Below are 27,699 nucleotides of genomic sequence, written 5' to 3' on the forward strand. Positions count from 1 at the left end.
GTTTTGTATGTCTTTGTTATTTGTTGCTTGTTCTTTTTTTATTAAATGAAAGGATATTCAACAATGAAAAAATGTCTAGCTAATGACATCATTCATTAACTTTATGAAATATAACACAATCCAACAGGAAATTCCTTTTGCGTCTGCTGTCTCCCTGTTTTTGATTTCTTTGTTGTTGTATCCAGTTCTTATTTTAAATTTCCATCTGTAACATGTGTTGAGACATTGTGAAATTAACATAAATAAAATGTGACTTGAAGTTTGTTAATTACATTTGTTTGGTGTGTGACTTACCGAGTCGTTCCCTAAGATCTTCGTTCTCATCCAGAAGGTTGTTGATTCTCATCTCCAGCTGGTTGATCTCTCTGGTCATAGCCTCCGCCTCACGGTCTCGCACTCTCATCTGATTCTTACACTCTTTGATCTCAGCGATGGCCACCTGCAGACCATCAGTGCCCTGCAGGACAGTAAAGAGAGATCAGCCATGGCTTTCATACTTTGTTTAATCTAGGATACAAGATTTGACAGACCAGACATCTCAAAAACAAAGCCTGTTGCATGAGTCATGAGAATAACCACAGGGGTGGGGGAAAATAGTTTTTTTGACTTAAGTAGGGCTTGTTGGAGGACCTTAAGCAACTGAGCATTTGTGGAATCGGGCAGGCTAGGCAGACTTACAGACTCATAGAGTCTCATGTGGTTTAATGTGTCACTGAGCTCTTTGTCCTTGTCCCTGGCGTCTGTCTCGGCTAGCTCGGCCACACGTTCTGCTTCCTGTGCTCTTGTCTCTGTGGCCTGCAGCTTAGCGGTTAGCTCGTCCAGCTTCCTCTGCTGGATGGCTGAGGGCAGACCTGGGGAAACACTTTGAGCTATAAGCTATTGCTAACAATGCTAAATCAGAGTTTATGGCTCTGTGCTACACTAGAGATACAAATGCTAACCCTAACGCGCTAAATGTCTTCCCTTTAAGAAACATTTTAGCTAAATTGTCTGAAGCTAAAAAATATACTGTAAAGTTGGCGCCAACTAACCTGCAGAGAACACCCACACTTTTTCAATCTTATAGCAATGTTGGTGCATAGCAGCCTTGGCTGACACCAAGAACAACATTCCTTGTTAACAGCATCCAGATCCATGTGCTTTTACAACAAGACAATTTGACACGCACCTCTGTCTTTCTTCAGGGGCTTCTTGAGTTCCTCTATGAGCAGGGCATTTCTCTCCATCTCCCCCGTATACTGCTCCACTTGCTCTGTCAGCATCTTGATTTGATTGTCTCTCTCTAGCACGGCCTTGAAGACATTCACAAACATTTATTAGTTTGGAACCAGCGTTAGTACAAGGACAACCACGGAAGAGCACAGCAGGTTGTGATTTGTGGACAATAATGTGTAATAAAAGACATGAGATCTTGTGAAATGAAATGAAATGAAAGCAGAGAGAGGTCTGTAAAATAGACAAGAAATATGGAGGACCGAGTAACTTACACCACATAGCTCATATATGACCTGGCCACGAGTTAGTGACGGGAGTGCAAGTAAAGACAGGAGAAAACAGGAGAAAAGAACAGAATGAACAGAAGAGAAGCTGCAGTGGAAATGACAGATGGAACACAAAGATACAGTATCTCGTCTGAAGTCGGTACCGCCGATGTGCCAACATCTGCCTGTAGTGTTTGAACGGTTTGGGCTACACACTAATATGACCCCTCCATGGAAGGTGAGACTCTCATGAACACGATGGTGTTCTCAGTTTTTATCTACAACCCACACAAGTGTCACAGGACTCGTCGGAAGGTTACCCGGTACTGGGCCGAAAAATGAATGGAAGTAAATAGGGCATTTCCACGTCAAAGGTGTTCATTCCACGGTAAAAAATAAATACATACTTCTTATATCTTTCAGATATAGGACAGCCACTTCCAAACATACTTCCTTTTAAATAATTTTTCCATGTATGAATCTGTTATTCAATGTGTTTCTATTGGATAATAGCCAAAAAGCCCAATTCAATGTTTCTTCAAATACTGTTTTTATATACAGTACCAGTCAAAAGTTTGGACACACCTACTCATTCAATGGTTTTTCTTAATTTTTTACTATTTTCTACATTGTAGAATAATAGTGAAGACATCAAAACTATGAAATAACACATATGGAATCATGTAGTAACCAAAAAAGTGTTAAACAAATCAAAGTAGCCACCCTTTGCCTTGATTACAGCTTTGCACTGGTACTGTATATATATATATATTTGTTATACCTATAGGGATACTAAAATTCTAAATCGAATAGCTAAATGATCCTTGGTATGACCATCTTAAAACAATTCCATTTGTTATCTGAGTAGAAACTTAGCCCCTGGCACTTAGTTAAATATTTTCACAGTTGAAATATATTTATCTTTCAACAGACAGATATTTCAAAGATGAAGATAAACAAAAAACACACAGTTTGAACTGATAGATTTAGAGATTTCCTAATACAGTATAAAATGCCACCGTTTTTAAAATAATTTGTCGTTGCATGTACTGTATGTACCAAATACTGCACAAAAAGTTCCCTCACAGGAACAATTAATTATCTCTATTGAAGTTTGAAAACGTACTGTAAGTTGCTCTGGATAAGAGCGTCTGTTAAATGACTAAAATGTAAATATAAAATTCAGATCTAGCCAAGTTCATTAGATGTATTTATATGTATGTATTTACATAAAGCTAAGGATTTCAGCTTTGAGACGGACCTGCTGCAAGGCGATGATGTTGCTCTTGTCCGTGTCCATCTGGGTCGAGCGTAGCTTGTCCCTTAGCTCGCGGATCATCTGCTGGTACTCCATGATCTCCTCATCCTTCCCAGCCAGCACTCTCTGAAAATCACAAATCACAGATACAATCAAGGCCACTCAGAAAAATGCAGAGATCACCAGGGCCACTGACAAAACAACACAGCTGCAACTAACCAGGCAGTGCTGATTGACTACTAATGTTTGAAGTGTGAAGAATAAATGTAAATATTTCCTCTATACATAGAGTACCAGTAAAAAGTTTGGATAAACCTACTCATTCAAGGGTTTTTCTTTATTTTTACTATTTTCTACGTTGTAGAATAATAGTGAAGACATCAAAACTATTAAATAACACATATGGAATCATGTAGTAACCAAAAAAGTGTTAAACAAATCAAAATATTTTTGAGATTTGAGATTCTTCAAAGTAGCCATCCTTTGCCTTGATGACAGCTTTGCACACTCTTGGCATTCTCTCAACCAGCTTCACCTGGAATGCTTTTCCAATGGTCTTGAAGGAGTTCCCACATATGCTGAGCACTTGTTGGCCGCTTTTCCTTCCCTCTACGGTCCAACTCATCCCAAATCATCTCAATTGGGTTGAGGTCGGGTGATTGTGGAGGCCAGGTCATCTGATGCAGCACTCCATCACTCTCCTTCTTAGTCAAATAGCCCTTACACAGCCTGGAGGTGTGTTGGGTCATTGTCCTGTTGGAAAAAAAATGAAAGTCCCACTAAGCGCAAACTATATGGGATGGCGTATCGTTGCAGAATGCTGTGGTAGCCATGCTGATTAAGTGTGCCTTGAATTCTAAATAAATCACTGACAATGTTACCAGCAAATTTGGACTCATCAGACCAAAGGACAGATTTCCACCGGTCTAATGTCCATTGCTCGTGTTTCTTGGCCCAAGCAAGTCTCTTCTTCTTATTTGTCACGTTCTGACCCTAGTTATTGTGTTAATCCTTTGTTTTTTGGTCAGGACGTGAGCTGGGTGGGCATTCTATGTGTTGTGTTTCTATGTTGGGTTTAATGTGTTGCCTGATATGGTTCTCAATTAGAGGCAGGTGTTTGACGTTTCCTCTGATTGAGAACCATATTAAGGTAGGCTGTTCTCACTGTTTGTTTGTGGGTGATTGTCTTCCGTGTCTGTATGTATGTTCGTACCACACGGGACTGTAGCGTTGGTTTGTAGTCTGTACCTGTTCGTGCGTTCTTCGTGTATTTGTAAGTTCTCATGTTTTAGGTCAGTCTACGTCGTTTTGTTGTTTTGTAATTTTCCAAGTGTTTTTCGTGTTCGTCTTCGTCTTTAAATAAATTCATTATGTATTCACAACCCGCTGCATTTTGGTCTGATCCCTACTCCTCCTCTTCAGACGAGGAGGAGAGAAACCGTTACAGAATCACCCACCCACAAAGGATCAAGCAGCGGGGAAAAGGGCAGCGACAGCAGCAGGTGAAATCCAAGGACTCCTGGACATGGGAGGAGATTTTGAACGGAGAAGGACCCTGGGCACAGGCTGGGGAGTATCGCCGCCCCAAAGCTGAGCTGGAGGAAGCGAAAGCTGAGCGGCGGCGATATGAGGAGGCAGCACGGCAGCGCGACAGGTACGAGAGGCAGCCCCATAATTTTTTGGGGGGGGGGGGGGGGGGCTAGAGAGGAGTGTGGCTAAGCCAGGTAGCAGACCTGAGCGCACTACTCGTGCTTATTATAAGCAACGAGTCACTGGTCAGGCACCGTGTTATGCGGTTAAGCGCACGGTGTCGCCAGTGCGTGCCCATAGCCCGGTGCGCTATAGGGCAGCCCCCCAAAAGTGTCATGTGAGTGTGGGCATCCAGCCGGGGCGGATTGTGCCTGCTCAGCGCGTCTGGTCTCCGGTACGCAGTTTCGGTCCAGGGTATCCTGCGCCGGCTCTGCGTGCTGTGTCTCCGGGGCGCTGGGAGGGTGCAGTGCGTCCTATGCCTACGCTCCGCTCGTACCGGGCAAATGTGGGAGTGGAGCCTAAGGGAGAGGTGCGCGTAGTAGGCACTAGATCTCCAGTGCTCACCCACAGCCCGGTTCAACCTGTGCCTGCACTCTGGAGGGTACGGGCTGGAGTAGTATTCCAGCCTGGGGGAGTGGTGCCAAGGCTGCGCACCAGAGCTCCAGTGCTCCCTCACAGCCCGGTCCTTCAGGTGCCTCTTAACATCAAGCCTCCTGTAGGTCTCTCCAGCCTGGTGGGTCCTGTGGCAGCCCCACGCACCAGGCTGTCTCTCCGTCTCCTCCCTACAGGTGTGCCCGTCTGTTCCGAGCCGTCAGAGCTGTCCGTCTGTCCCGAGCCGTCAGAGCTGCCCGTCTGTACTGAGCCTTCAGAGCTGCCCGTCTGTACTGAGCCTTCAGAGCCGTCCAGCCAGGACCAGCCAGAGCCGTCCAGCCAGGACCAGCCAGAGCCGTCCAGCCAGGACCAGCCAGAGCCGTCCAGCCAGGAGCTGCCAGAGCCAGCCAGTCAGGAGCTGCCAGAGCCAGCCAGTCAGGAGCTGCCAGAGCCAGCCAGCCAGGATCCGCCAGAGCCAGCCAGCCAGGATCCGCCAGAGCCAGCCAGCCAGGATCCGCCAGAGCCAGCCAGCCAGGAGCGGTCCCTCAGTCCGGGGCTGCCCCTAAGTCCAGCGGGACCCATGTCTAGGGTTCCCAGTCCAAGGTCGGTGGCGAGGGTCGCCACCTTGAGGAGGCCACAGAAGCGGACAAAGACAAGGGTGAAGTGGGGTCCACGTCCTGCGCCAGAGCCGCCGCCGCGGACAGATGCCCACCCAGACCCTCCCCTATAGGTTTAGGTGGTGCGGTCGCAGTCCGCACCTTGGGGGGGGGGGGGGTACTGTCACGTTCTGACCCTAGTTATTGTGTTAATCCTTTGTTTTTTGGTCAGGACGTGAGCTGGGTGGGCATTCTATGTGTTGTGTTTCTATGTTGGGTTTAATGTGTTGCCTGATATGGTTCTCAATTAGAGGCAGGTGTTTGACGTTTCCTCTGATTGAGAACCATATTAAGGTAGGCTGTTCTCACTGTTTGTTTGTGGGTGATTGTCTTCCGTGTCTGTATGTATGTTCGTACCACACGGGACTGTAGCTTTGGTTTGTAGTCTGTTCGTGCGTTCTTCGTGTATTTGTAAATTCTCATGTTTTAGGTCAGTCTACGTCGTTTTGTTGTTTTGTAATTTTCCAAGTGTTTTTCGTGTTCGTCTTCGTCTTTAAATAAATTCATTATGTATTCACAACCCGCTGCATTTTGGTCTGATCCCTACTCCTCCTCTTCAGACGAGGAGGAGAGAAACCGTTACATTATTGGTGTCCTTTAGTAGTGGTTTCTTTGCAGCAATTCGACCATGAAGGCCTGATTCAAGCAGTATCAGTAGCAGTATCTGAACAGTTGATGTTGAGATGTGTCTGTTACTTGAACTCTGTGAAGCATTTATTTGGGCTGCAATTTCTTAGGCTGGTAACTCAAATGAACTTATCCTCTGCAGCAGGAGTAACTCTGGGTCTTCCTTTCCTGCGGTGGTCCTCATAAGAGCCAGTTTCATCATTGCGCTTGATGGTTTTTGCGACTGCACTTGAAGAAACTTTCAAAGTTCTTGACATTTTCCAGATTGACTGATCTTCATGTCTTTAAGTAATGATGGACTGTTGTTTCTCTTTGCTTATTTGAGCTTGTTCTTGCCATAATATGGCCGTTTTCTTTTACCAAAAAGGGCTATCTCGTGTATACCAGTGGTGAAAAAGTACCCAATTGTCATACTTGAGTAAAAGTATAGATACCTTAATAGAATGTTACTCAAGTAAAAATGAAAGTCACCCAGTAAAAATAGTATTGACTAAAAGTCTAAAAGTATTTGGTTTTAAATATACTTAAGTATCAAAAGTACATGTTATTGCTAAAATATACTTAATTATCAAAAGTAGAAGTAAAAGTTTAAATAATTTGAAATTCCTTATATTAAGCAAAACAGATGGCAACATTTTCTTGTTTTGAAAATGTACGGATAGCCAACACTCAGACATTATTTACAAAATATGCATTTGTGTTTAGTGAGGCAGTAGGGATGACCATGTTCTCTTGATAAGTGCACAAATTTCACAATTTTCATGTCCTGCTAAGCATTTGGGTTGTCAGGGAAAATGTATGGATTAAGAAGTACAATATTTTCTTTAGGAATGAAGTGAAGTAAAAGTAGTCAATAATATAAATAGTAAAGTACAGATACCCCAAAAATCTACTTTAGTAGTACTTGAAAGTATTTTTACTTATATACTTTACACCACTGCTGTATACCACCCCTACCTTGTCACAACACAACTGATTGTCTCGAATGCCTTAAGGAAAGAAAGAAAATCCACAAATTAATGTTTAACAAAGCACACCTTTTAGTTGAAATGCATTCCAAGTGACTACCTCATGAAGCTGGTTGAGAAAATGCCAAGAGTGTGCAAAGCTGTCATCAAGGCAAAGGGTGGCTACTTTGAAGAAACTCAAATATAAAATATATTTTGGTTTGTTTAATACTTTTTGGGTTACTACATGATTCCATGTGTGTTATTTCATAGTTTTGATGTCTTTACTATTATTCTACAATGTAGAAAATAGTCAAAATAAAGAAAAACCTTTGAATGAGTAGATGTGTCCAAACTTTTGACTGGTACTGTCTGTGTGCTGTCACGTTCTTTAATGATTCAGAAAACATACAGACAGCAGCATGCAGTACTTGATACAATCAGTGTATCGCCTGCTGCCTTTTCTCCAAGCCAGGTAAATAATGTGAGAACACCCACCTTCCATTCGTCCACCTTGGCATTCACGGCTGCCATGACTGGGTCATCTTCCTCCGCCCGGCTCTGAATCTGCTCTGTCAGCTCTCTGACCTGAAGTGAAGAACACAGCAGTATATTGTTTTTATTCAACACCAATGGATGTATGTTATTTACACTGTGTCAATTCACAATAATGATTCAATATTAGAAATGCTTCATAAAATCTATTGTCGTGGAAAATTGCAAGATTATGTTATAATGCTTGTATTGCATTATAATGGTTGTTTTATTCGACAGAATAGAATATTCTGTTAACTATTGTGTGTGTGTGTTCTACTGAGGATGGGCCTCTATGAGATAACACTGACAGAGGAGATATACGATGTCTTTGGGTGATAAAACCTAAAGAGCATTCCAGAGAACATGAGCTAATGATTCTGTTCTATGCCGTACCAGGGAGAGACGGTTTCTGTTTGGAGTAGGAGGGCCAGACACTGGTCTTTACAATGAAAACTGTTGACACAGCAGTAACTGTCTGCTATGTTTTATAGATATCTTTCATACAAATCTTAACCTTTGTGAACTGTTCCTAAGATCTGTGGTTCGTCATGTAAGTTGAGAAGGGTGTATCTTGGCTATAAAAGATCTTTGTACTTTTCTGTTGGTACTTTTCAATGGTTCATTAGAGATAGCGCATCATTGAAAGTCAAAAAGGCTATTGCAAAGCTCTTATTAAAGATGTAGTTTAAGTATAACTCTGACTGGTTTGTGAAGTTTGTAACTCTCCTCATTTGGTAATGCAGAAATATGCCACCACACTATGCAAAGCCGTGCTGAAATTTTCCCAGGTTCAACCTTTACATTTGTCCGTATAACCGGAAAACCAGATTGCAACCTGTAATTTTGTCCCTCTAGGTTACCTGTAGCTTGGCGTGGTCCCTCTCCTTCCTCAGCTGGTCCATGATGGAGTCTGTCTGCTGCACAACAATCTTCATCTTGTTGTACTCGTCCGTCATCGTCTCCATCTCCTTCACTGACTCCTCTAGGCTCTTCTGCATCTGATCGTTCTGTGTCTTCAGGTGGGCTACCTCTTCCTCCGCACGCTAGAGGTAGAGGAATGAGGACACAGGTCTGGGGTTAGTACAGTAAGAAACATACTGTAAATCATGCATTGATATCAATGGAAGATTTTGTCCATGTGTTTTTCAAGTCACGACTTGTCCTTAATACCCTTTTGACACTACTGAGCCAAGTCAAGGCGAGTTGTACTGCGCTGGCCTGGTTACGCATTAGGGAAATATCCAAATCAGGGAAGTTTCGGGCTCCCGAGTGGCGCTGCATCTCAGTGCTAGAGACGTCACTACAGACACTGGTTCGATTCCAGGCTGTATCACAACCGGCAGTGATTGGGAGTCTCATAGGGCGGCACACAATTGGCCCAGGGTCGTCCGGGTTAGGGTTTGGCCGGGGTAGGCTGTCATTGTAAATAAGAATTTATTCTTAACTGACTTGCCTAGTTAAATAAAGGTTAAATAAATAAATTGTATGAAAGGGGTCTGCAGTACCTGGACGTCCTCCATGCACTGGTAGAGCTGTCTGTTGGCTGAGTTGAGTCTCCTCTGTGTCTCAGTACTCTCCTCTCTGGACTGGACCGGCTCCTTCTGGTCCAGCTCCCTCCTGTAGAAGTCTACATCCTGCTGGAGCTGCTCGTTCTGACACACACCGCAGGAGAGGAGACACAGTTAGAGAGGAGTAGTGGGACCCAGTGCCTAATCTACTCTCACAGGTTATACGCTAACTACTGCATCATCATATAGTTGTCCAACCACATACTACAACACACACTTATACTGGTGTATACTATCATACACGTATTATGAACAGTTAACACACACTTATATTGGTGTATACTGTCATACACGTATTATGAACAGTTAACACACACTTATATTGGTGTATACTGTCATACACGTATTATGAACAGTTAACACACACTTATATTGGTGTATACTGTCATACACGTATTATGAACAGTTAACACAAACGCAGACAGACACTCACTGGTGTTCTCCTTACTTGGACTAACACTTATTTTCACCTTAAAAAGGTCCAATGCAGCTATTCTTATCTTAATGTCAAATTATTTCTGGGTAACAATGAAGAACCTCAATGTGATTGTTTTCAATTAAAATGGTCAAAAACAAACTAAATAGCTTCTTGGCAAAGAGCAATTTCTCAAACAAGAATTTTGCTAGCACTGTCTGGGAGTGGTCTGAGTGGGGAGGGGAAAACAGAAAACTAGCTGTTATTGTCAGAGAGGTTTGGAACTCTCTTTCTTATTGATCTACTATGAAATGTACCGCAGGCCAAAACTCCTTTCCACCAAAACAGGCTGAAATTTCAGGCGGTCTTTTCAAACAGCTCTTACACTAAAAAGGGTATTATCATAATTTGGGCACAACGTAGCAAAACATTTTGAAACGTAAACAAAAATGAGTGTTCAGGTAGTGCCTCCCCAATTCAGGCACGACTAAGTTGTCACTAACCTCTCTTTTCAGCTTCCTGCTCTCATCCTCAGCCTCCTCTGCCCGAATCATCAACTGTGGGAACACATGGGAGATATTAGGTGCATGGGAATTGTGAACACAATGAGAGATTACTTTGTATAGGCTACATACAATAAAATCAATTGAACATTTTGCACAAAGTAGGAAGGTCTTAGTATAGTATTGAGAACACAATGACACACATTAACACTAGCTCACTATGGAATTAATGACGTCTCATAACATAAGGTCATACTTCCTCATTGATTTTCTTTTCCTTGCTCGTCTCTTTCTCCAACTGTTGGATATCCTTCTCTCTATGGTCCAACTGGGCCTCCAGTGTGCGCATCTCGTCCCGCAGGAAGCGAGTGTCTGGCCCACCGCCAACGCCCGACTTCTTGGCCATCTGGACAGGAAATCAAGCAGACAACAAACTCTCAGGCTCCCTCTGTTTACAACACTTACTCATGTACTTAAACTACCACCAGTCCCTCGAAAAAGAAGATTAGGTTATGTCTCCATTTGCTTCTATGAAAGTGTGAAAGAAGTCCCAGGGCCAAATTATTGTTCAGGAAACGCAGAGAAAAGCACAACAAACTGCAGCGTAGCAGAGCACTCTAATCTCCTTAAGTGCCGTCATTCTATGGTCACAGCTTACAATCTCCTTTGTGGACAGTGAGGGACTTTACTATTGGCTGAGAGGTGTACTAAGTCCTATTGAAGAAAACTGAGCATGAGTTGAAATGACCTGTGCTCCAAATCAATCAAAACTGCTTTCCAGAAACTGCAGTTTTGATTGGACCCTAATGCTTCACAGTTTAATTTAATGACAACATTCACACCAAGCCTTACCTCTAACTCTTGTTCCCACTTTAACTCCTTGGCCTTCCACTCATTTTCTGTAAGACATGAAAGAGATACTGTTGTAGTATCTACTGCGGCCATTCATTTCAAATATTCGTCCCAACAACTGGATTGAAAACAATGCTTTATGCACCTACCCGATCTAGCTTGTTCTGTCCCGGCATTATCGATGAGTTCAAATGCCATAGTAACCTCCTCTTTCTTCAACTGCAAAAAAAATAACAATTTTAGTAAGCTTGGGCGGTGTACCTTATATAGCAAATGTTGGTCAGCACACCTTGTTATTGGATTTTCAACATTGCAGAACCAATTTTATTTTAGTAAATTTAAATGTACAATTTTTATTTTAAAAAATAAAGAAAAATGAAATGGACAATATTATTGGCACCCTGGAGCTAGTACTTGGTTTCACAGCCTTTGGGCCAAGATAACTGCAGACAAACATTAACCATCAATGCCCTGAATCACATCCATAATCTATGACGAGAGCTGGAAACAGTAGTTGGTAGTTGGTGGAGACAGTAGTTGGAGACAGTAGAGAGACAGTAGTTGGAGACAGTAGTTGGTTGTAGACAGTAGTTGATGGAGACAGTAGTTGGAAACAGTAGTTGGTGGAGAAGCTCTTTGATGGCTACAAGAAGCATTTGTGGCAGTTATCTTGGCCAAAGGCTGTGCTAGCTCCAGGGTGCCAATAATTTTGTCCATGCTATTTTACTTTGTTTTCCTAAATTAAAATGGTAAACTTCAGTTTACAAAAATGTAACTGGTTTCTGCAATGTTGAACATCCAATAACAAGGTGTGGAGATCAAAAGTTATTTTCAATTTCAACTTCAATTTCAACTGCAAGGGTGCCAATATATTTGACCGCAACTGTACGTTACATGAAACTGAGACTATAACAGATGAATACTGTAAATCCACACAAAAGCAGGTCAAGTATCTGAAGCAAATATAATCAAACTGTTCTATATTAATTATACCACACTGTGTAGAGCATATTCCTTCAAAGCAACTACGTAATGTATTCCACTGATAATAAACATTGGATAAAATCATTTCAGCACAGTTTTAGTGAGCTTGAGTAATGCATCTCTGGATGTGTCTGGGTAATAATAGCATGGGACACCTTCAGAAGGCCTTGAACGACTCGCAAGAGCTGAACAATTTTCTCTGGGCTTCCATCTTTCAGCTCCCGCTCCCATCGTTTGACCTGTAGAGAAATAGAGCACCATTTATTTCAATGAAACATAACGCGAAATTGTCCTCAGGCAGAAACACATCAACAACAGTACTGCTTCGTGCAAAATTAAGTAAACCCTCAAAACAACTGTAAACTCGGAACTGGGAAATCTGACTTCAGTGAGTTCAAGACAACTGGGAACTCGGGGAAAAACAAGCTCTGACTGGGAAAATACATTTTGAATGGTCATCCAACTCGGAATTGTACATTGGGAACTCGGGCCTCTTTCTAGAGCTATGACCTGAAGGTCACTGACATCATGATGATTCAACCTTTTTCCCTTTTTCAGAGTTCCCAGTTGTCTTGAAAGCACCATAAATCCATAGAATGCCAGACTTCAAATCAAATCAAATTGTATTTATATAGCCCTTCTTACATCAGCTGATACATCAAAGTTTGATGACAAAGTTTGATGACAAAATTTGCCCACAAAGGACCACCTTGCCACCTTCCTGTTCAAATGAGCACAGCACAACAAGGTGAGTCCAAAAATGTATTGTATGCTGCTGCATAAATTATGTTATATGCCAGGGATATATTTATACTGTAAATAAGAAAGTAATACTAAGTGTATGTTGTGTAGTAAGTCTATTTTCCCCTCTTAACTTCGCCTACTGTTCTGACTTGGTGGTGCACATGTAGCCTATAACCTGTTTTAGAGATATGTTGTTCTAAAACTTTTGACCGGTAGTGTAAGCAGACAATTTAAGGTCTTACAATATTCGATGATTACTACTCATTCAAGGGTTTTTCTTTATTTCTACTATTTTCTACATTGTAGAATAATAGTGAAGACATCAAAACAATGAAAAACCACATATGGAATCATGTAGTAACCAAAAAAGTGTTAAACAAATCAAAATATATTTTAAATTTGAGATTCTTCAAATAGCCATCCTTTGCCTTGATGACAGCTTTACACACTCTTGGCATTCTCTCAACCAGCTTCACCTGGAATGCTTTTCCAACAATCTTGAAGCTGTTCCCACATATGCTGAGCACTTGTTGGCTGCTTTTTCTTCACTCTACGGTCCGACTTATCCCAAACCATCTCAATTGGGTCGAGGTTGGGGGATTGTGGAGGCCAGGTCATCTGATGCAGCACTCCATCGCTCTCTGTCTTGGTAAAATAGCCCGTACACAGCCTGGGGGTATGTTGGGTCATTGTCCCATTAAGCCCAAACCACATGGGATGGCGTATCGCTGCAGTATGCTGTGGTAGCCATGCTGGTTGAGTGTGCCTTGAATTATAAATAGATCACAGATAGTGTCACCAGCAAAGCACCCCCTCCCCACACCATCACACCTCCTCCTCCATGCTTCACGTTGGGAAATACACATGCGGAGATCATCCGTTCACTCACACTGCGTCTCACAAAGACATGGCGGTTGGAACCAAAAATATCCAATTTGGACTCCAGACCAAAGAACAAATTTCCACCGGTCTAATCTCCATTGCTCATGTTTCTTGGCCCAAGCAAGTCTCTTCTTCTTATTGGTGTCCTTTGTAGTGGTAGTAGTAGTGGTTTCTTTGCAGCAAATCAACCATGAAGGCCTGATTCACACAGTCTCCTCTGAACAGTTGATATTGAGATGTATCTGTTACTTGAACTCTGTGAAGCAATTATTTGGGCTGCAATTTCTGAGGCTGGTAACTCTAATGAGCTTATGCTCTGCAGCAGAGGTAACTCTGGGTCTTCCATTCCTGTGGCGGTCCTCATGAGAGCCAGTTTCATCATAGCACTTGATGGTTTTTGCGACTGCACTTGAAGAAACTTTCAAAGTTCTTGACATTTTCAATATTGACTGACCTTCATGTCTTAAAGTAATGATGGACTGTCATTTCTCTTTGCTTATTTGAGCTGTTCTTGCCATAATATGGACTTGGTCTTTTACCAAATAGGGCTATCTTCTGTATACCACCACTAACTTGTCACAACACAACTGATTGGCTCAAACACATAAAGAAGGAAAGAAATTCAACAAATTAACTCTTAAGGCACACCTGTTAATTGAAATGCATTCCAGGTGACTACCCCATGAAGCTGGTTGAGAGAATGCCAAGAGTGTGCAAAGCTGTCATCAAGGCAAAGGGTGGCTTTTCGAAGAATCTCAAATATAAAATATATTTTAATTTGTTTAACACTTTTTTGGTTACTACAGTCATGGCCAAAAGTTTTGAGAATGACACAAATATAAATGTTCTGTCACGCCCTGACCTGAGATATCTTTTTTTTTATATCTTGGTTAGGTCAGGGTGTGACTAGGGTGGATTACGCTAGTTTTTGTAATGTCTAGGGGTTTGTATTGTCTAGGGTTTTTGTATGTCTAGGGTTTTGTAGGTCTAGGTATTTGTATATTTATGGTGGCCTGATATGGTTCCCAATCAGAGGCAGCTGTTTATCGTTGTCTCTGATTGGGGATCATATTTAGGTAGCCATTTCCCCTTTGGTGTTTGTGGGTTCTTGTCTATCTGTAGTTGCCTGTCAGCACTCATTTGTATAGCTTCACGTTTTGTTATTTTGGTTAGTTTGTTCAGTGTTCATTCTTTTAATAATAAAGAATGTACGCATACCACGCTGCGCCTTGGTCCGATTCATACAACGCACGTGACATTTTCACAAAGTCTGCTGCCTCAGTTTGTATGATGGCAATTTGCATATACTCCAGAATGTTATGAAGAGTGATCAGATGAATTGCAATTAATTATCAAGTCCCTCTTTGCTATGCAAATGAACTGAATCCTGAAAAAAACATTTCCACTGCATTTCAGCCCTGCCACAAAAGGACCAGCTGACATCATGTCATTGATTCTCTCGTTAACACAGGTGTGAGTGTTGACGAGGACAAGGCTGGAGATCACTCTGTCATGCTGATTGAGTTTGAATAACAGACTGGAAGCTTCAAAAGGAGGGTGGTGCTTGAAATCCTTGTTCTTCCTCTGTCAAACATGGTTACCTGCAAGGAAACACGTGCCGTCGTCATTGCTTTGCACAAAAAGGGCTTCACAGGCAAAGATATTGCTGCCAGTAAGATTGCATCTGAATCAACCATTTATCAGATCTTCAAGAACTTCAAGGAGAGCAGTTCAATTGTTGTGAAGAAGGCTTCAGGGCACCCAAGAAAGTCCAGCAAGCGCCAGGACCGTCTCCTAAAGTTGATTCAGCTGCGGGATCGGGGCACCACCAGTACAGAGCTTGCTCAGGAATGGCAGCAGACAGGTGTGAGTGCATCTGCATGCACAGTGAGGCAAAGACTTTTGGAGGATGGCCTGGTGTCAAGAAGGGCAGCAAAGAAGCCACTTCTCTCCAGGAAAAACATCAGGGACATACTGATATTCTGCGAAATGTACAGGGATTGGACTGCTGAGGACTGGTGTAAAGTCATTTCTCTGACGAATCCCCTTTCCGATTGTTTGGGGCATCCGAAAAAAGCTTGTCCGGAGAAGACAAGGTGAGCACTACCATCAGTCCTGTGTCATGCCAACAGTAAAGCATCCTGAGACCATTCATGTGAGGGGTTGCTTCTCAGCCAAGGGAGTGGGCTTATTCACAATTTTGCCTAAGAACACAGCCATTAATAAAGAATGGTACCAGCACATCCTTCGAGAGCAACTTCTCCCAACCATCCAGGAACAGTTTGGTGATGAACAATGCCTTTTCCAGCATGATGGAGTACCTTGCCATAAGGCAAAAGTGATAACTAAGAGGCTCGGGAAACAAAACATCAATATTTTGGGTCCATGGCCAGGAAACTCCCCAGACCTTAATCCCATTGAGAACTTGTGGTCAATCCTCAAGAGGCGGGTGGACAAACAAAACCCCACAAATTCTGGCAAACTCCAAGCTTTGATTATGCAAGAATGGGCTGCCATCAGTCAGGATGTGGCCCAGAAGTTAATTGACATCATGCCAGGGCGGATTGCAGAGGTCTTGAAAAAGAAGGTTCAACACTGCAAATATTGACTCTTTGCATCAACTTCATGTAATTGTTAATAAAAGCCTTTGACACTTATGAAATGCTTGTAATTATACTTCAGTATTCCATAGTAACATCTGACAAAAATATCTAAAGACACTGAAGCAGCAAACTTAGTGAAAATTAATATTTGTCATTCTCAAAACCTTTGGCCACGACTGTACATGATTCCATATGTGTTATTTCATAGTTTTGATGTCTTCACTGTTATTCTAAAAATGTAGAAAATAGTCAAATAAAGAAAACCCTTGAATGAGAAGGTGTTCTTAAACTGACCGGTAGTGTATATGCCGCCTTTATTTATCCTACGGTTCTGACTTGATGTACAGGGAGAACACTGTAAGAATGGCCCATGTTCTGAATTTTGTCGCTGTACATTTCAAAAGTGCTGAACAAATATATTGACTACGTTTGTTCTAGCTCACTCATGAATGTCTTAATCGAAATTAGGGACTGCCTCTTATCCACTTGTCGTCCCCTTATGTTTTTTAAAAGGCAGTAAATGAGGCTGAATGAACTGTTTTGCTGCCAGACAAGGCTCCGCTGATTACCAGGTGTAGCAGTGGTAAGGTGTTGGGACTGCTGTTGGGACTCTGCTGTTGGGACAGCTTTATGTAGGCCCTAACAGTTTGTGGGCACCGGTTGTCACCGTTATAGTGCAATTAATGTATTGTTTAGTGTTGTGTAGTGGCTTTGTTGGCATGCATCCCACATTTTTTGGGGGGTTTGCCCTACCAAGATTTACATGCTAAAATCGCCACTGTTCCTGTCTCACTGGTATCAGATGTCAAAATGTCTTACATGTTTGTTTAGTCTACAAGCCAGGTGCTTTCCTAGCCAGAGAGGGAAATGGTAGGGGGATCAAAATTAGGTGCGCAGAAGAGGATTAGTCTGTTTTGAGGCAGTCTGTAATTTGGCAGCAAGCAGTGGAGTCCTTTGTGTTGTTTACACAGACAAATGTATTTATTTATTTTATTTAACTAGGTAAGTCAGTTAAGAACAAATTCTTATTTACAATGACGGCCTACCAAAAGGCCTCCTGTGGGGACGGGGGCCGCGATAATAATAATAATATAAAAATATAGGACAAAACACACATCACGACAAGAGAGACAACAAAACACTACATAAAGAGAGACCTAAGACAACAACATAGCAAGGCAGCAACACATGACAACACAGCATGGTAGCAACACAACATGACAATAGCATGGTAGCAACACAACATGGTAGCAACACAAAACATGGTACAAACATTATTAGGCACAGACAACAGCACAATGGGCAATAAAGTAGAGACAACAATACATCACGGAAAGCAGCCACAACTGTCAGTAAGAATGTCCATGATTGAGTCATTGAATGAAGAGATTGAGATAAAAACTGTTCAGTTTGAGTGTTTGTTGCAGCTCGTTCCAGTCGCTAGTTGCAGCGAACTAAAAAGAGAAGTGACCCAGGGATGTGTGTGTTTGGGGACTTTTAACAAAATGTGACTGGCAGAACTGGTGTTGTATGTGGAGGATGAGGGCTGCAGTAGACATCTCAGATAGGGGGGAGTGAGGCCTAAGAGGGTTTTATAAATAAGAATAATATAATGGGTCTTTCGACAGGTATACAGAGGAGTATAGAGTGCAGTGATGTGTCCTATAAGGAGCATTGGTGACAAATCTGATGGCCGAATGGTAAAGAACATCTAGCTGCTCGAGAGCACCCTTGCCTGCTGATCTATAAATTATGTCTCCGTAATCTAGCATGGGTAGGATGGTCATCTGAATCAGGGTTAGTTTGGCAGCTGGGGTGAGGTTAGTTTGGCAGCTGGGGTGAAAGAGGAGCGATTACGATAGAGGAAACCAAGTCTAGATTTAACTTTAACCTGCAGCTTTGATATGTGCTGAGAAGGACAGTGTATGGTCTAGCCATACTCCCAGTCAGTATGATGTTTTTGTCAGGAACAGCCGGACCACTCACTAGATTGGACTATTTGATTGATCAGACCTGGGAAACAGTACTATCAGATTAGAACATTTGAGGTGCATGCATGGACACCTATGAACAGTAACGTCTCTGTACCTGTAAAAACATGTGGTTGATTATCTCTGCATCTCCACTCTCCTGCAGCTGTTCTGGGTCAGCATCCATCACCATTCTCCAGTCAAGATGAGGAGGCATATTGACAATTGTGTTAGCTAACAGGAACTGTGGAACAAATAGATGGACAGACACACATTGTAAGTTAGGTTAAAGCTGTAAATGGACAACATAGCTATGGCTATTATCCTTGCAAAATGCATTTTATTTGTGGCTATGTAGCTAACGTTAGCTAACATTAGCTTCTGCTATTTGCTTCAAGATGTGTTTAACAATGCATTGGGCGACGCAAAATACATTCAACAATGTGTATGAATAACATATGGTGATATGTATTATTTTCCTTTTATCAGTAAGACATTAACTTTTACCTAACCTTTTTTTTCATATACCCGCTACAACGTACTGTTTGGCTAGCTCACTTGCTATTTTAGCTAGCCATCTTCAACGGCTGCTCCAGTTGCCAAGTTACCGTTGACAACAGTCGTAAATCGATTCGTACAACTTCTTCTTCGTCTATGCGGTTTAACGGCGGTTGGCATCCAATTTGTTGCATTACCGCCACCTACTACACAGGAGTCCAACTCCCTTATACTTTACTTGAAAAATAAAAATGTACTAAGTAAATACCCTACCATCTAACACTATACTCACTCATTTCAAAATGATATAACATGAACACCCCCCTACTCCACTAATTAAATGTATATATTCCTACCTCATGCCATCACTCTGAAAGGATGGGACATCACCACTTAACACATCTATAAATCTATGCTAGGTAAAGCCCCGCCTTATCTCAGCTCACTGGTCACCATAGCAGCACCCACCCTTAGCACGCACTCCAGCAGGTATATTTCACTGGTCACTCCCAAAGCCAATTCCTCCTTTGGTTGCCTTTCCTTCCAGTTCTCTGCTGCCAATGACTGGAATGAATTGCAAACATCACTGAAGCCTCATATCTCCCTCACTAACTTTAAGCACCAGCTGTCAGAGCAGCTCACTGCACCTGTACATAGCTCATCTGTAAATAGCCCATCCAACTACCTCATCCCTATTCTGTTATTTTCTTCTTCTTTCTCCTTTGCACCCCAGTATCTCTACTTGCACATTCATCTTCTGCACATCTATCACTCCAGTGTCTAATTATTTCACCACTATGGCCTATTTATTGCCTTACCTCCCTTATCTAACCTCATTTGCACACACTGTATATAGACTTTTATTCTATTGTGTTATTGACTATGTTTGTTTATTCCATGTGTAACTGTGTTGTTGTTTGTCTCACACTGCTTTGCTTAATCTTGGCCAGGTCACAGTTGTAAATGAGAACTTGTTCTCAACTAGCCTACCTGGTTAAATAATGGTGAAATAAAAAAATCCTGTAACTCTTCTGCTGTCAAGTCTCGCCCACCCAAATACCTCTCTCCAGCTGCCACCACAACTTCAATTTTCTGAGACTTCCGATCCGTCCTTGCAGTACAATTAATAACCATTGATATAAATGCTAAAAATCCAATCTTACTGAAACGTTTCATTTTTTGGCCTATCCCTCTGTGCTGGTATATCTCTACTACTCTCTCACTCCTCCCCCTTAAACCATCTTCCTCTACTTTCTTCACTGCCTCAACATATGACAACTTCTGCTCTACTCTACCCCTGGAAACCCCACCTGCCTCTCTCGCATGGGAAACTTCATATCCCCAGCTCCAAGGGCACCCCTAAAATTAACACATTCCACTACTTTCCCCAATACTACACATCCCTTTGTCTCATGCCCTTCTGCACATTTCTCACACCTTGGACCCTACCGCCTACACACTGCTGCCACATGCCCATAAGCTTAACACCTGTGGCGTCTTAATGTATTCGGCACATACGCTTGTACAGGATAACTTATATATCCTAACTTCACTTTGTCAGGCAAAGACTCAACTTCAAAACTCAAAAGAACAGATAATGACTCTTCTGTTTCCTCACTCTCGCCACCCTGTCTGCACGTCACATACAACGGGGATCTTTGCCCTCAGATGGTCAATTCGTACAACCTGCTACTTTACGGCTGATAACGTCGTGTCACTGCTGCAAAAGCTATTCAGCGAGCCAAAGCGCCTTCCGTCCTCTTTAAAACACGTTTCAAGTTTTATAGAAAATACATTGTATTCTCCACTTTATTTTTTATATTTTTTATAGTGTCATTGGATTTGTGGCAACAACATTATAGTCACGGCTGTTTCAGAAATCAATGCCACTTTTTACCTTCAACTTTGCCCCGGAAATGTTTTGGGATTTATTGCTAGCCTTTTTGGGAGTTTTTATGTTCCTAGTTGTTAGCGTATGCAACATTAGAATGTCAATGGCCGATAAAATACTCTAATTCACGTATGTTTCTGTATTTTCACACTAATTCTAACATTGTTATTGAACATAACATTTTAGGAAATGTAAACAATTTTTATCAGTAGTTTGTAAACGAGATAAGTCAAATGTTAGATATCCAAACATTTTACCGAGTTTAACCGACGTAGAACTAGCAGGCGTCGAAATACTTACAGTAGCTAGCTAACGTTAGTTGTTGTTTTGCGTCTAATTCGTCGCAATTACTGTCTAGCTACATGATAATGTTTGACGTTTATTGAAGTTAAATGTAACATGTATAACTAACATGACTGAAACGGCATGATTCCAATCGAATCGTTTTCTCGATGGATAGCTTAGCTAACTAGTGAGGAACTAAGCTAACTAATGCCAGGGACTAGAGCTAGCACACTACATTGTAGCCTTTCAAGTTTTAATATGATCTTCCTGGTCATCATCGTTAGTATTAATCGAGTCTGTCTGCGTTGTATGGGAACATGAATCAGAGTTTACTAGAAGGCATACATTGTTGTGATGCCAGTCTCTTGTCACCAGGCTGTGGCATTGGCATCCTAGCAAATCTGGGCTGGACACATTGTATGTGTGAACCATAATGTGATATTGAACAAAGACATCCTCTAGTCTGATCTCTTCTGTCCTGCTCTTACTTCCTTTATCACAGTGATCAATGAAGCCGTTGGTCAGCAATGGCTGTCGTGTCGTGGATGGAGATCTTGCTTTTGACTGGACTGGTGGTGGGGTGTTACTGGAACAGCCTGTCCTGCGGCTTTGTGTTCGATGATGTCTCAGCCATCCTGGACAACAAGGACCTGCGGCCTGCCACCCCTCTCCGCAACCTCTTCCTCAATGACTTCTGGGGCACGCCCATGGCTGAGGTGATTTGAACCTGTCTGGTGCACTAGATTACCCATGACATGTCATGCAACCAATGACTATATATTTAATATTTTTTTTATTTTACCTTTATTTAACTAGGCAAGTCAGTTAAGAACAAATTCTTATGAATTGACAAAGCCATTGACTGTGACACCATTCATTACTATGTGAAGAGTTTCTACACCCAGAGGTGCAACATCGCAAGACTTTTGAGAAAGCTTGCCAAGCAGACGAGGCTGGGGTTTGAGACGTCAATGAGAGAAGCGAAACATTATTCCGTAGTTTATTTTTTAAACCGAAGGGCACAACCTAGATTCAAGCCGCTGTCTTAAAGCAAATCAAATAAAACTTTATTTGTCACATGCGCCGAATACAAGAAGTGTAAACCTTAACGTGAAATGCTTACCTGCCCTTAACCAAGAGTGCAGTTCAAGTAGAGTTAATAAAATATTGACCAAGTAAACTAAAGTAAAAAGTAACACAGTAAAATAACAATAACGAGGCTATAAACGGGGTACCGGTACCGAGTCACTATGCGGGGTACAGGTTAGTTGAGGTAATTTGTACATGTAGATAGGGGTGAACTGACTGCATAGATAATAAACAGCGAGTAGCAGCAGTGTACAAAACAAATGGAGGAGGGGTGGGGTCAATGTAAATTGTCCGGTGGCATTTTTGAGTAATTGTTCAGCAGTCTTATGGCTTGGGGGTAGAAGCTGTTAAGGAGCCTTTTGGTCCGAGACTTTCCGCTCCAGTACCACTTGTCGTGCGGTAGCAGAGAGAACAGTCCTTGACTGGGTGGCTGAAGTCTTTGACAATTTTTAGGGCTTTGCTCTTACACCGCCTGGTATAGACGTCCTGAATGGCAGGAAGTTGGCCTTAGTGATTTGAATGGCCGTATGCACTACCCTCTGTAGTGCCTTGCGGTCGGAGGTTAAGCAGTTACCATACCAGGCAGTGATGCAACCAGTCAGGATGGTCTCAACGGTGCAGCTGTAGAATTTTGAGGATTTAGGGACCCATGCCAAATCTTTTTGTCGTGCCCTCTTCACGACTGTAGTTGAACGTGTTATTACTCCAACCTCGTGAAAGTGACACTGATTACCATTAGACCCGATAATGTGTTTCTATCTATGATTTTTTTTAAAGTGTGTGTATATATACAGTTGAACTCGTAAGTTTACATACACTTAGGTTGGAGTCATTAAAACTCGTTTTTCAACCACTCCACAAATGTCTTGATAACAAACTATAGTTTGGCAAGTCGGTTAGGACATCTACTTTGTGCATGACAAGTAATTTTTCCAACACTTGTTTACAAACAGATTATTTCACTTATAATTCACTATCACAATTACAGTGTGGCAGAAGTTTACATACACTAAGTTGACTGTGCCTTTAAACAGTTTGGAAAATTCCAGAAAATGATGTCATTGCTTTAGAAGCTTCTGATAGGCTAATTGACATCATTTGAGTCAATTGGAGGTGTTCCTGTGGATGTATTTCAAGACCTACCTTCAAACTCAGTGCCTCTTTGCTTGACATCATGGGAAAATCAAAAGAAATCAACCAAGACCTCAGAAAATAAATTGTAGACCTCCACAAGTCTGGTTCATCCTTGGGAGCAATTTCCAAACGCTTGAAGGTACCACGTTCATCTGTACAAACAACAGTACGCAAGTATGAACACCATGGGACCACGCAGCCGTCATATCGCTCAGGAAGGAGACGCATTCTGTCTCCTAGAGATGAACGTACTTGGTGCGAAAAGTGCAAATCAATCCCAGAACAACAGAAAAGGACCTTGTGAAGATGCTGGAGGAGACAGTTACAAAAGTATCTATATCCACAGTAAAACAAGTCCCATATTGACATAACGTGAAAGGCTGCTCAGGAAGGAAAAAGCCACTGCTCCAAAACCAGCCAGACTACGGTTTGCAACTGCACATGGGGACAAAGATCGTACTTTTTGGAGAAATGTCCTCTGGTCTGATGAAACAAAAATAGAACTGTTTGGCCATAATGACCATCGTTATGTTTGGAGGAAAAAGGGGGAGGCTTGCAAGCCGAAGAACACAATCCCAACCGTGAAGCACGGGGGTGGCAGCATCATGTTGTGGGGGTGCTTTGCTGCAGGAGGGACTGGTGCTCTTCACAAAATGGATGGCATGATGAGGTAGGAAAATTATGTGGATATATTGAAGCAACATCTCAAGACATCAGTCAGGAAGTTAAACCCCAAACGTACTTCCAAAGTTGTGGCAAAATGATTAAAGCCAGTTTGCACTGTTCTGTTAAGGGAGTAGTACACAGCGTTGTAGAAAATCTTCAGTTTCTTGGCAATTTCTCGCATGGAATAGCCATCATTTCTCAGAACAAGAATGGACTGAGAAGTTTCAGAGGGAAGGTCTTTGTTTCTGGCCATTTTGAGCCTGTAAGCGAACCCACAAATGCTGATGCTCCAGATACTCAACTAGTCTAAAGAAGGACAGTTTTATTGCTGCTTTAATCAGGACAACAGTTTTAAGCTGTGTTAACGTAATTGCAAAAGGGTTTTCTAATGATCAGTTACTCTTTTAAAATGATAAAGTTGGATTAGCTAACACAATGTGCCATTGGAACACAGGAGTGATGGTTGCTGATAATGGGCATTTGTACACCTATGTAGATATTCCATAAATCTGCTGTTTCCAGCTACAATAGTCATTTACAACATTAACAATGTCTACACTGTATTTCTGATGCATTTTGTTATTTTAATGGACAACTTTTTTTGCATTTCTTTAAAAAAACAAGCACATTTCTAAGTGACCCCAAACTTTTGAACGGTAGTGAATGTTAACTCACTCTCTCAACGGTCAAAAGTTTTAGAACACCTACTCAAATCAAATGTTGTTTGTCACATGCGCCTAATACAACCGGTGTAGACCTTACAGTGAAATGCTTACTTACAAGCCTTTAACCAACAATGCAGTTTTAAGAGAAAAATAAGTGTTAAGTATTATTATTTTTTTATATATAATTAAAGCGCAGCAGTAAGATACCAATAGTGAGGCTATATACAGGGGGCACCAGTTAGTCGAGGTAATATGTACATGTTGAGTTATTAAAGTGACTATGCATAGATAATAACAGAGTAGCAGCAGTGTAAAAGAGGGAGGGGGGGGTGGGGGCAATGTAAATAGTCCGGGTGACCTTTTGATTAGATGTTCAGGAGTCTTATGGCTTGGGGGTAGAAGCTGTTTAGAATCCTTTTGGAGCTAGACTTGGCGCTCCGGTACCGCTTGCCGTGCGGTAGCAGAGAGAACAGTCCTGGAGTCTTTCACAATTTTTAGGTCCTTCCTGTGACACCGCCTGGTATAGAGGTCCTGGATGGCAGGAAGCTTGGCTCCAGTGATGTGAATCACCGTAAGCCCTCTGGAGTGCCTTGCGGTCACAGGCCAAGCAGTTGCCATACCAGAAAGTGATGCAACCAGTCAGGATGCTCTCGATGGTGCAGCTGTTTAATTATTTGAGGATCCATGCCAAATCTTTTTAGTCTCCTGACTTAATTTTTTTATTTTAATTTCACCTTTATTTACCAGGTAAGCTAGTTGAGAACAAGTTCTCATTTACAACTGCGACCTGGCCAAGATAAAGCAAAGCAGTGCGACAGAGTTACACATGGAATAAACAAACGTACAGTCAATAACACAATAGAAAAAAAGAAAGTCTATATACAGTGTGTGCAAATGGCGTGAGGAGTTAAGGCAATAAATAGGCCATAGTAGCGATAGATGAGCTGATGATGATGTGATACTGGTGTGCAAAAGAGCAGAAAAGTAAATAAAACAATATGGGTTGAGGTAGGTAGATTGGGTGGGCTATTTACAGATGGACTATGTACAGCTGCAGCGATCGGTTAGCTGCTCAGATAGCTGATGTTTAAAGTTAGTGAGGGAAATGTAAGTCTCCAGCTTCAGCGATTTTTGCAATACGTTCCAGTCACTGGCAGCAGAGAACTGGAAGGAAAGGCGGCCAAAAGAGGTGCTGGCTTTGGAAATGACCAGTGAGGTATACCTGCTGGAGCGCGTGATACGGGTGGGTGTTGCTATCGTGAGCTGGGGTAAGGCGGAGCTTTACCTAGCATAGACTTATAGATGACCTGGAGCCAGTGGGTCTGGCTACGAATATGTAGCGAGGGCCAGCCGACTAGAGCATACAAGTCGCAGTGGTGGGTGGTATAAGGGGCTTTGGTAACAAAACGGATGGCACTGTGATAGACTGCATCCAGTTTGCTGAGTAGAGTATTGGAAGCTATTTTGTAGATGACATCGCCGAAGTCAAGGATCGGTAGGATAGTCCGTTTTACTAGGTTAAGTTTGGCGGCGTGAGTGAAGAAGGCTTTGTTGCGAAATAGAAAGCTGATTCTTGATTTGATTTTGGATTGGAGATGTTTAATATGAGTCTAGAAGGAGAGTTTACAGTCAAGCCAGACACCTAGGTATTTGCAGTTGTCCACATATTCTAGGTCAGAACCGTCCAGAGTAGTGACGCTAGTTGGGCGGGCAGGTGCGGGCAGCGAACGGTTGAAAAGTATGCATTTGGTTTTACTAGCGTTTAAGAGCAGTTGGAGGCCACGGAAGGAGAGTTGTATGGCATTGAAGCTTGTTTGGAGGTTAGTTAACACAGTGTCCAAAGAAGGGCCAGATGTATACAGAATGGTGTCGTCTGCATAGAGGTGGATCAGGGAATCACCCGCAGCAAGAGCGACATCGTTAATATATACAGAGAAAAGAGTCGGCCCAAGAATTTAACCCAGTGGTACCCCCATAGACTGCCAGAGGTCCGGACTCCGATTTGACTCACTGAACTCTGTCTGCGAAATAGTTGGTGAACCAGGCGAGGCAGTCATTTGAGAAACCAAGGCTATTGAGTCTTCCGATAACAATACGGTGATTGACAGAGTCGAAAGCTTTGGCCAGGTCGATGAAGACAGCTGCACAGTACTGTCTTTTATCGATGGCGGTTATGATATCATTTAGTACCTTGAGCGTGGCTGAGGTGCACTCGTGACCAGCTCGGAAACCGGATTGCACAGCGGAGAAGGTACGGTGGGATTCGAAATGGTCAGTGATCTGTTTGTTAACTTGGCTTTCGAAGACTTTAGAACGGCAGGGCAGGATGGATATAGGTCTATAACAGTTTGGGTCTAGAGTGTCACTCCCTTTGAAGAGGGGGATGACCGCGGCAGCTTTCCAATCTTTAGAGATCTCGGACGATACGAAAGAGAGGTTGAACAGACTGGTAATAGGGGTTGCAACAATGGCTGCGTATGGTTTTAGAAAGAGAGTGCCCAGATTGTCTAGCCCAGCTGATTTGTACGGGTCCAGGTTTTGCAACTCTTTCAGAACATCTGCTATCTGGATTTGGGTGAAGGAGAAGCTGGGGAGGCTCGGGCAAGTAGCTGCGGGGGTGCGGAGCTGTTGGTTGGGGTAGCCAGGGGGAGAATAGGCTTTGTCCTGCCCTCTTCAGGACTGTCTTGGTGTGTTTTGACCATGATAATTTGTTGGTGTAGACACCAAGGAACTTGAAGCTCTTAACCTGCTCCACTACAGCCTTGTCGATGAGAATGGGGGCTTGCTCGGTCCTTCTTTTCCTGCAGTCCACAATCATCTCCTTTGTCTTGATCACGTTGAGGGAGAGGTTGTTGTCCTGGCACCACACGGCCAGGTCTCTGACCTCCTCCCTATAGCCTGTCTCATCGTTGTCTGTGATCTGGCCTTCCACTGTTGTGACATCGGCCAGCTTAATGATGGTGTTGGAGTTGTGACTGGACTTATTCAAGGGTTTTTCTTTATTTTTACTTTTTTCTAGTGAAGACATCAAAACTATGAAATCACACACATGAAATCATGTAGTAACCAAAAATTGTTAAACAAATCAAAATAAATGTGAGATTCTTCAAAGTAGCCACCCTTTGCCTTTAACAGCTTTGCACACTCTTGGCATTCTCTTATCCAGCTTCACCTGGAATGCTTTTCCAATGGTCTTGAAGGAGTTCCCACATATGCTGAGCACTTGTTGGCTGCTTTTCCTTCACTCTACGGTCCAACTCATCCCAAATCATCTCAATTGGGTTGAGGTTGTGTGATTGTGGAGGCCAGGCCATCTGATGCAG

General features: G+C 42.5%; 2 protein-coding genes across 2 annotated transcripts in view; one reads left to right on the forward strand and one right to left on the reverse strand.

The window, feature by feature from the left end:
- Positions 1-18,335, reverse strand: part of cep290 (centrosomal protein 290) — a 56,405-nt gene extending 38,070 nt beyond the window's left edge. Inside the window, exons 1-13 of the mRNA XM_039016939.1 lie at positions 18,267-18,335; positions 12,105-12,188; positions 11,115-11,184; positions 10,966-11,012; positions 10,370-10,519; positions 10,099-10,167; positions 9,133-9,279; positions 8,488-8,670; positions 7,589-7,678; positions 2,743-2,865; positions 1,163-1,292; positions 679-839; positions 295-457 (exon numbers count right to left, since the gene is read on the reverse strand). Coding sequence (XP_038872867.1) covers positions 295-457; positions 679-839; positions 1,163-1,292; positions 2,743-2,865; positions 7,589-7,678; positions 8,488-8,670; positions 9,133-9,279; positions 10,099-10,167; positions 10,370-10,519; positions 10,966-11,012; positions 11,115-11,184; positions 12,105-12,188; positions 18,267-18,335 — 1,486 coding nt within the window. The remainder of the gene's footprint in view (positions 1-294; positions 458-678; positions 840-1,162; positions 1,293-2,742; positions 2,866-7,588; positions 7,679-8,487; positions 8,671-9,132; positions 9,280-10,098; positions 10,168-10,369; positions 10,520-10,965; positions 11,013-11,114; positions 11,185-12,104; positions 12,189-18,266) is intronic.
- Positions 18,336-20,392: 2,057 nt separating this feature from the next.
- Positions 20,393-27,699, forward strand: part of tmtc3 (transmembrane O-mannosyltransferase targeting cadherins 3) — a 142,829-nt gene continuing 135,522 nt past the window's right edge. Inside the window, exons 1-2 of the mRNA XM_039017674.1 lie at positions 20,393-20,666; positions 21,325-21,538. Coding sequence (XP_038873602.1) covers positions 21,350-21,538 — 189 coding nt within the window. The 5' untranslated portion in view covers positions 20,393-20,666; positions 21,325-21,349. The remainder of the gene's footprint in view (positions 20,667-21,324; positions 21,539-27,699) is intronic.

This window comes from Salvelinus namaycush, chromosome 21 (genome assembly GCF_016432855.1).
Source record: "Salvelinus namaycush isolate Seneca chromosome 21, SaNama_1.0, whole genome shotgun sequence".
In the NCBI taxonomy this organism is placed as follows: domain Eukaryota; kingdom Metazoa; phylum Chordata; class Actinopteri; order Salmoniformes; family Salmonidae; genus Salvelinus; species Salvelinus namaycush.